This window comes from Palaemon carinicauda, chromosome 8 (genome assembly GCF_036898095.1).
Source record: "Palaemon carinicauda isolate YSFRI2023 chromosome 8, ASM3689809v2, whole genome shotgun sequence".
Classification (NCBI taxonomy): domain Eukaryota; kingdom Metazoa; phylum Arthropoda; class Malacostraca; order Decapoda; family Palaemonidae; genus Palaemon; species Palaemon carinicauda.
Genome location: NC_090732.1, coordinates 126,948,476 through 126,958,475, shown reverse-complemented (window position 1 = coordinate 126,958,475; position 10,000 = coordinate 126,948,476). Strand labels below are relative to the sequence as shown.

Below are 10,000 nucleotides of genomic sequence, written 5' to 3'. Positions count from 1 at the left end.
AACATGTCAACAGTACTTCCAAACTGGACAGTTTGACATCACGTCATGTCAACAGTACTTCCAAACTGGACAGTTTGACATCACAACATGTCAACAGTACTTCCAAACTGGACAGTTTGACATCACGTCATGTCAACAGTACCTCAAAACTGGACAGTTTGACATCATGTCATGTCAACAGTACTTCCAAACTGGACAGTTTGACATCATGTCATGTCAAAAATACTTCCAAAGTGGACAGTTTGACATCACGGCATGTCAACAGTACTTCCAAATAGACAGTTTGACATCATGTCATGTCAACAGTACTAGCAAACTAGACAGTTTGACATCATGTCATGTCAACAGTACCTCCAAACTAGACAGTTTGACATCATGACATGTCAACAGTACTTCCATAGTGGACAGTTTGACATCACGTCATGTCAACAGTACTTCCAAACTAGACAGTTTGACATCATGTCATGTCAACAGTACTAGCAAACTGGACAGTTTGACATCACATGTCAACAGTACTTCCAAACTAGACAGTTTGACATCACGTCATGTCAACAGTACTAGCAAACTGGACAGTTTGACATCACATGTCAACAGTACTTCCAAACTAGACAGTTTGACATCACGTCATGTCAACAGTACTTCCAAACTGGACAGTTTGACATCATGTCATGTCAACAGTACTAGCAAACTGGACAGTTTGACATCACATGTCAACAGTACTTCCAAACTAGACAGTTTGACATCATGTCATGTCAACAGTACTAGCAAACTGGACAGTTTGACATCACATGTCAACAGTACTTCCAAACTAGACAGTTTGACATCACGTCATGTCAACAGTACTAGCAAACTGGACAGTTTGACATCACATGTCAACAGTACTTCCAAACTAGACAGTTTGACATCATGGCATGTCAACAGTACTTCCAAACTAGACAGTTTGACATCACATGTCAACAGTACTTCCAAACTAGACAGTTTGACATCATGGCATGTCAACAGTACTTCCAAACTAGACAGTTTGACATCATGGCATGTCAACAGTACTTCCAAACTAGACAGTTTGACATCATGGCATGTCAACAGTACTTCCAAACTAGACAGTTTGACATCATGGCATGTCAACAGTACTTCCAAACTAGACAGTTTGACATCACATGTCAACAGTACTTCCAAACTAGACAGTTTGACATCACGTCATGTCAACAGTACTAGCAAACTGGACAGTTTGACATCACAGGTCAACAGTACTTTCAAACTAGACAGTTTGACATCACGTCATGTCAACAGTACTAGCAAACTAGACAGTTTGACATCATGTCATGTCAACAGTACTTCCAAACTAGACAGTTTGACATCATGTCATGTCAACAGTACTTCCAAACTAGACAGTTTGACATCATGTCATGTCAACAGTACTTCCAAAGTGGACAGTCTGACATCGTGTCGCGTCAATAATATCTCGTGCCATATTTGACGACCAAACTAACAGTGAAACTCATGTTAACTTATTAACTAATGTTTATTTTATTTATAACAGACATTCCCTTCATCAACATTGCTATAAAAAGTACACACAATATAAATCTTATCTGTGGACATATTTGAAATGCCTTATCTCAGGCATCTGAGAGAGGCACAGGTGTTATCTGTCTCCTTCGATTACGTGTGTATTGTCTAAACAAATATTATCAGATCCAGATTAATATGTACAAGTTCCTTATCATTTGGCTTATTATTCGTATATGCAGTTTCACGGGGTAGCGCTTTCTGGCAATTATTTGCATCATAACGCTAAACTTTATGCGGCAGTTGTCGCAAGACTGATGTTGGGCGTATCCGTGATAGTGACGCGATTATTTTCCGTTTTGTTTAAGTATAGAAATACATCGTAAGCCCCATAAAAGTTATATAAACTTAGCATAATATTTATCAATGCAGTTTCACGGGGTAGCGCTTTCTGGCAATTATTTGCATCATCCCGCTAAATTTTATGCGCCAGTTGTCGCAAGACTGATGTTGGGCGTATCCGTGATAGTGACGCGATTATTTTCCGTTTTGTTTAAGTATAGTAATACATCGTAAGCCCCGTAAATGTTATATAAACTTAGCATAATATTTATCCATGCAGTTTCAGTAAGTAGCGCATTCTGGCAATTATTTTCATCACACCGCTAAACTTTATGCGCCAGTTATCGCAAGACTGAAGTTTGGCGTATCCGTAATAATGACGCGATTAGTATCTGTTTTGTGTGAGTATAGAAATACATCGCCATTGCCCCCAAAGAAGATATATACTAGTTAGCAAAGTTAAGTTCTATTGTTAGGTTGGTTGTCAAGATGCCAAACGTGAGATGCCAGATGTTGCCAGAGAACGTAATTCTCCCGTGAACGATACATTGCGATCACCTCAACACGATACCTATGTTTTATTGCTATTTACAGAAATGTATAACTATTAAATTAAACTTAAATGGAAATACACAATTATATCAGTGCGTTCATTCTGACGCTCAAATTTAAATCTTCTTCGTGTGATGTTTAAGATGATGGAAATAAAGGCGAGTAACAGGATCATTGAGTATTCTCTATACCTACAATTAGGTTTGTTTTGGCATATAGGGATGCATATGTATATTACACACACACACACACACACACACACATATATATATATATATATATATATATATATATATATATATATATACAGTATATAATCTATTTTTGGGTGAGATGACCATGACGTCCCGATGGAAGGTTCCTTTAGTAGCTTCCATCAGGGCGTCATGGCTTGAGCCCAAATATATATATATATATATATATATATATATATATATATATATATATATATATATATATATATATACACACACAGAAGGGTGAAAAGTGTGTAGAGGCAATGGACACCCTGCTCATGAATATTCTGTACAGGCTTCAAGAGTTGCTGATACTTTTGAAAACTTTCTGCAATGAAAGTTCTCCCTGGAAAGATAAAATGACTTCTGTGTGTGTGTATAACTCATATATACGTACATTTATAAGTATACTTTTATATATATTTTTTTTATATATCATCACTATAATAAATATACACATAAAAATTCATTATTTATAATGACTCAGTGTGCTGTACTCAAAAAAAAAAAAAAAAAAAAAAAAACAACAATTACAGTCCAAAGAAAAGTTACAGTTTCTTAGGTTTCATGATGATTCGCTGAAGTTATCTCCTATTTCTTTAAAAAAAAACATTATTGACCATTTTTAACTGCCATTTTACCACCTATCAACCTTTGTTCTATCTGAAATATTCCACAAGAATCTCATCCTAAGCAAATTTGATTAACTGAAGTGATGCAATTTTGAAATAGAAAGAGCTGTTGGGATGTTAGTAAATTTAGTTTAGTTGGCCTTATGCCAGTCGCGGGTCTCGGCTCAAGGCAGCCGATACGTGTGGTACGGCAGTTGGCATGCCGTCGCAGGTCTCGGCTCAAGGCAGCCGATACGTGTGGTACGGCAGTTGGCATGCCAGTCGCAGGTCTCGGCTCAAGGCAGCCGATACGTGTGGTACGGCAGTTGGCATGCCAGTCGCAGGTCTCGGCTCAAGGCAGCCCATACGTGTGGTACGGCAGTTGGCATGCCAGTCGCAGGTCTCGGCTCAAGGCAGCCGAGACGTTTGGTACGGCATCAAAGGGAATTAACGCGGCTTTTGTAGGTCTGAGGGCTAGGCGTACCCAAGCCAAAACTGAGGTGGAATATTTGTAAGAGCTGGTGTAGCCAAGGTGTGTATACTTCCAACTATCTCAAAAGGATTCTAAGTCTCAGATTTTATCTACTTCTATAGTGAGAACTGGTTGGAATAATGAATATCTACTGTATACTTCAAGATTTGCTATGACTTATTGTGCTTGTAAGATGCGTCAGATACTCCCGCTGAAACCAGATTATAATGACAGATATCTATTGCATACTTCAAGATTTGTTATGACTTTTAATTGCGATTGTAAGATGCGTCAGATACTCCCGCTGAAACCAGATTATAATGTCAGATATCTACTGTATACTTCAAGATTTGCTATATTATTCTTATTGTGATTGTAAGATGCGTCAGATACTCCCGCTGAAACCAGATTATAATGACAGATATCTATTGTATACTTCAAGATTTGCTATGACTTCTAATTGCGATTGTAAGTTGCGTCAGATACTCCCGCTGAAACCAGATTATAATGTCTGATATCTACTGTATACTTAAAGAATTGCTATATTCTTCTTATTGCGATTGTAAGATGCGTCAGTTACTCCCGCTGAAACCAGATTAAATGAAGATTTTTAAAAATTCAATTTCTTCCGATCTCAGATTTAGAATTAGATTTAAGTAGAGATTTAGAAAACTCCGGGTTGAGCCATGATCACGGAAACTTTCAAGTAACGATTGCGATAACTTATAGGTTTGAGTAATGGAGGCGACGGCGTGTTACTGAGCCTTGAGACCGTCGCATCCTAAATCGTCGGCTGTGAGGTTGTATAGTTTGATGGAGTTGTTGATGCACTCGAAATTATCAAAGCACTTCGTGATGGTCTTGTTCTGAATAATCCAACAGAGGCTGGGATCACAGGTGATTGGGTTACCTGTTCAGTGAGAAATAGGATGTACGAGTACATTAGCCAAGGTGTTCCTTCATATTTCAAATATCTAAGGTAGATTTAAAGCATTTTATAGTAGATATGTAGGGTAGATTAATCGCTAGTGAAGTCTAGGGTAGGTGAACACTTAGTGAATTTTTGTAGTAGATGTTCAAGGTGGATAAACTGTCTAGTTTATAAATCTGGTAGATTAATTGCTAGTGAAGTCTAGGGTAGGTGAACACTTAGTGAATTTTTGTAGTAGAAGTTCAAGGTGGATAACCTGTCTAGTTTATATATCTGGTAGATTAATTGCTAGTGAAGTCTAGGGTAGGTGAACACTTAGTGAATTTTTGTAGTAGAAGTTCAAGGTGGATAAACTGTCTAGTTTATAAATCTGGTAGATTAATTGCTAGTGAAGTCTAGGGTAGGTGAACACTTAGTGAATTTTTGTAGTAGAAGTTCAAGGTGGATAACCTGTCTAGTTTATATATCTGGTAGATTAATTGCTAGTGAAGTCTAGGGTAGGTGAACACTTAGTGAATTTTTGTAGTAGAAGTTCAAGGTGGATAAACTGTCTAGTTTATAAATCTGGTAGATTAATTGCTAGTGAAGTCTAGGGTAGATGAACACTTAGTGAATTTTTGTAGTAGAAGTTTATGGTGGATAAACAGTTAATAATTTTTGTGGCAACTATCTAGTTTATAAATCTCTATAGAAAAGTAAACGAACAACGTTATTCTTTTATCGTGATGCTAAATTTCGATTGTTTTAGGTAATAGCAAGTAATCCGTCTACCTCAGTGTGCAAGTTTTAACTCAGATCTGTCCACATTGCCTCTAGAACAGTGGTTCTCAAACTTTTTCATGAGCGACCCTATTTGAAACATTTCATTCCTTCGCGACCCAATTAAGCAACTGAAATACACTGAAACACTGAAAGCATGATAATGTTCCTGTGTCCCTGCGACCCATCAAAATTGATCTCGCGACCCAACTTTGGGTCGCGACCCATAGTTTGAGAACCACTGCTCTAGAATATCATACCAGTCAAGAAGATCCTAGCTTTGAAGTTTGTGTTCCTCAGCAATTCTTGGAACTCAGACAAGTCTTGAATTTTGTTGTAACTCAGGTTGAGTGTCACATTCTCAATTCCACTGATGGCTGCATGGCTGTGAATGGAAGAAAGTGAATTAGGTGATTATTTTTGCTGTTGATGATAATGCGCTGCCTTCAAATATGTACGCGTAGTCAAGCAAACAGAAATCCCTTTTGGCATACCTGAAATTTTCAAGGCTGTTGTTCGAAAGATTGATTAGGAGCCTGTTCTCGGTGGTTCGCTTCTCGAAGGAGAACGCTCCGGGATCAATTTCTGAAATCTTGTTGTGCGAGTAGTCGATTTTCTGTAGCAGTGGCATCACTGAAAGAAAAGGAAGATTATTTCAACTGTTATTGAAATATATTAAGCAAGAGATAGAAGAGGATTTGTTGGTGTCGTTGAGGTTGGAGGTAATGACAGTGATAATAGCGAGTGAGTGACCTTTAAGATTACCATCATTGTTTCAATGTCAGTTCACAACAAAAAATGGTGCTCAAGTAACTTAGTGGAATCATTTGTAAATTGCAATCTGTTTGTTGCTAATTTGTAGCATGATGACAGCTATTGCCTGGTCCTAGCTATTATTATTATTATTATTATTATTATTATTATTATTATCTAAATATAAATACGATAGCGTGTGTGTTATTTATTTTGTGTGTCACGCTTTAAAGAAAACGGAAATAATTTCATGGTATACTCTTACAAATTCACATTATTGTTATTGTTATTCTTATTACTTGTTAAGCTACAACCCTTGTTGGAAAAGCAGCATGCTATAAACCCATGGGCCCTAACAGGGAAAATGTCCTAGTGAAGAATGGAAACAAGGAAAAATAAAATATTTTAAGAACAGTAACAACATTAAAATAAATATTTCCCATATAAACTATAAAAACTTAACAAAACAAGAAGAGAAATAAGATAAAATAGTGTGCCCAAGTGTACCCTCAAGCAAGAGAACTCTAACCCAAGACAGTGGAAGACTATGGTACAGAGGCTATGGCACTAAAGTAGAGAACAAAGATTGGATTTTGGAGTGTCCTCCTAGAACAGCTGCTTACCACAGCTAAAGAGTCTCTTCTACCCTTACCAAGAGGAAAGTAGCCACTGGGATATTTTCAGTCTCAAGGATACTCTACAACTGTGGAATAACCTTTTCCATTACTTCTGCTGCTCATGAATGACTTAGATGTAAACCTTCAAATACATCAATTAATTGAACCTGGAGTGCCATACTCACGCTGGAAGGTGTATTGCTGGACTGACGTGATCAAGTTGTGCTGCAAGTGTATTTCCTTCAGCGTTTTGACAGCCATGTTACCATACCCTGCTATAAACATGATCTTGTTGTCGTCAAGGTTTAAGATCTCCAAGTACGGCTGGTTGTTGAACGTCGCGAAGCAGATACTACTGAGCTGGTTTTTTTCTGTTAGAGAGGAGATTGAAGTGTGAACAGCTTATAACCTACCATTTACTTTGAAAAAAGATATTCCCAGACATTGGATATTTTGATACTTGCTAATTTCACTAGTAAAACCAAATGCAGTCACTGTAGAAAACAGGAATAGCACTTGAAGTACTGCAATACGCAAAGCTTAAGACGTAACGTACGGAGGTTGAGAATCTTCATGGACTTGTTGAAGTTGGCGAAGGCATGATTATCCAGAGCGCTGAACTTGTTTTCCCTAAGAATAACCTCCTGGAAGGTTACCGGGCCCCAAATGTCGTTTGTCAACATGCATTGAAGGGACGTCTTCTCCACAACCAATCTGTTAGAGGAGAGTTAGTCTTTATTAACTGACGCCAAATGTTATTTGTCAACTTGCATTGAAGGGACGTCTTCTCTACAACTAATCTGTTAGAGGAGAGTTAGTCTTTATTAACTGACGCCACAAGATATTTGTCAACTTGCATTGGAGGGACGTCTTCTCTACAACCAATCTGTAAGAGGAGAGTTAGGCTTTATCAACTGACGCCAAATGTTATTTGTCAACTTGCACTGAAGGGACGTCTTCTCTACAACCAATCTGTTAGAGTAGAGTTAGTCTTTATTATCTGACGCCACAAGATATTTGTCAACTTGCATTGAAGGGACGTCTTCTCTACAACTAATCTGTTTGAGGAGAGTTAGGCTTTATTAACTGACGCCAAATGTTATTTGCCAACTTGCACTGAAGGGACGTCTTGTCTACAACCAATCTGTTAGAGGAGAGTTAGGCTTTATTATCTGACGCCACAAGATATTTGTCAACTTGCATTGAAGGGACGTCTTGTCTACAACCAATCTGTTAGAGGAGAGTTAGTCTTTATTAACTGACGCCAAATGTCGTTTTATCAACATGCATTGAAGTGAAGCCTTCTCTACAACTAATCTGTTAGAGAAGAACTGTGCTTTATTAAATGAATAAGTTTCTGGAAACCAATAGAACTGCTAGAAAAGATTTTTTTACTTAGAATCTGGTAAGCAAAATGGCTTACGTTTGAAATACTTGTCAGTATATATTTAGCTAAGTTAAGACTTTGCGAACATAGTGTTACCTGAGATACTGTGAAACTGGAGTGGCCACATTCAAGATATCTGTCAGCTGCTCGCATGATGTAAGTTCTGAACCGCATTTGATGTCAGCTGATGTGGCGTTGTGGCAGACGCACTGGGTGGGAAAGGAACATTAGTATTTGCAAACTGATTTCCTTGAAATATAGAATTCAAACATCACATCAGTTCATATTATTATTATTACTTGCTAAACTACAGCCCTAGTTGGAAAAGCAGGATGCTATAAGCCCTTGGGGCCCCAACAGGGAAAATAGCTCAGTGAGGAAAGGAAACAAGGAAAAATAAGATATTTTGCATGGAGAAAATCTGTTAATGACAAACAACTACCGTAAGTTTTATAATGTTATTAAGCTTATTCTTAGACAGCACTTATTACACTAGCGATACACATGGCACCAAGTAACCGTTATTTTGCTATAAACATGTGCTAAAATAAGCAAAGATTCAAATAGACACGAGTAAGCGGGAATTAGCAGTTATCCCATTACGGCTACCTAAGTGATTCCGCTCTCCACTAGGTCACTTACGCTGACCACAGATACACAGCGGTGGGGACAGGAATCGAGCAGGCTACAGCCGCAGACTGCTAGCCTTTTTCAGCGAGTTGCCATCTCTAGTGAACAGGAAAACTTCATTTTCAACAAAGAACTAATGGGTGGGAAGTCTAGTGGTAAGATGCTAAATAAGGCAAGAAAAATAGCTTTTGCAACACCACTTTCAGTGGGTATGTCAGTCAACCCTTGAATTTAGGGTCAAATGTATGAGTTTACCATAAGGCTGCCTCCACACAGCTGTGGCATGCGTAGGCCAGAACTGGTTGAAGCTTACATATGAAATACATTGATTCTAATGAGATCAATCCAGCCAGTACCTTCAGCTCTGTGTGTGAAGGACCTTTTTAGAATGATCATTTGGTTCATTCAAGCTTAAATTTGCTCTTGACTGTGTATGCCAGATCACCGCCTATGCTATAACCCCAAGGGCTCCAACAGGGAAAAAATAGCCCAGTAAGGAAAGAAAATAAACTATAAGAGAAGTAATGTACAATTAAAATAAAATATTTCAATGATAGTAACAATAATAGTAACATTAAAATAATTCTTTCTTGTGTATCCTTGGGGTGTCCAGAAGGTTGTCCGTGATGTCCATCGGTTGTCTGTCATCCTGGCAATGTGCCCTGCCCAGTTCCATTTGAGCTTGCTAATGGTTTCAAGGATATCCATTACTTTAGTTTTATTATGTATCCATTTAGCTGTTTTTCTATCCTTCCATGTTAGATTTAGCATAATTCTCTCATGTGCCCTCTGCGTTGTTCGTAATTTAAGGGAAAGCTTTTTTGTTAGATTCCAAGTTTCGGCCCCATAGGTGACAGTGGGGAGGATACACTGATCATAGACTTTCCTTTTTAAGATGATAGGAATCTTCTTATTTTTTAACACTGTACTGGCTCTTCCAAACGCTTGCCAACAAAGGGTTATTCTTCTTTTTATTTCATTCCTGCCACGCTCAGAGTGATTACCAGACGTTTGATTACTCGGTCTCTCCCTGTCCCTCAAGTAGAGAAACATGTCTAGCTATACTATATATATATATATATATATATATATATATATATATATATATGTATATATATATATATATATATATATATATATCTTTCCTGACACGCTCAGAATCTTTACCAGACGTATGAATAATCCGCTTCTCCCCATCCCT

The 10,000-nt window shown here is 37.9% G+C and overlaps 1 protein-coding gene across 1 annotated transcript in view; it reads right to left on the bottom strand.

The window, feature by feature from the left end:
- Nucleotides 1–3,241: 3,241 nt before the first annotated feature.
- LOC137645905 (leucine-rich repeat-containing protein 70-like) overlaps nucleotides 3,242–10,000 on the bottom strand; it is a 19,631-nt gene continuing 12,872 nt past the window's right edge. The window contains exons 2-7 of the mRNA XM_068378943.1: nucleotides 8,266–8,378; nucleotides 7,339–7,496; nucleotides 6,968–7,153; nucleotides 5,907–6,045; nucleotides 5,673–5,797; nucleotides 3,242–4,632 (exon numbers count right to left, since the gene is read on the bottom strand). Of these exons, the coding sequence (XP_068235044.1) occupies nucleotides 4,478–4,632; nucleotides 5,673–5,797; nucleotides 5,907–6,045; nucleotides 6,968–7,153; nucleotides 7,339–7,496; nucleotides 8,266–8,378 (876 nt within the window). The 3' untranslated portion in view covers nucleotides 3,242–4,477. The remainder of the gene's footprint in view (nucleotides 4,633–5,672; nucleotides 5,798–5,906; nucleotides 6,046–6,967; nucleotides 7,154–7,338; nucleotides 7,497–8,265; nucleotides 8,379–10,000) is intronic.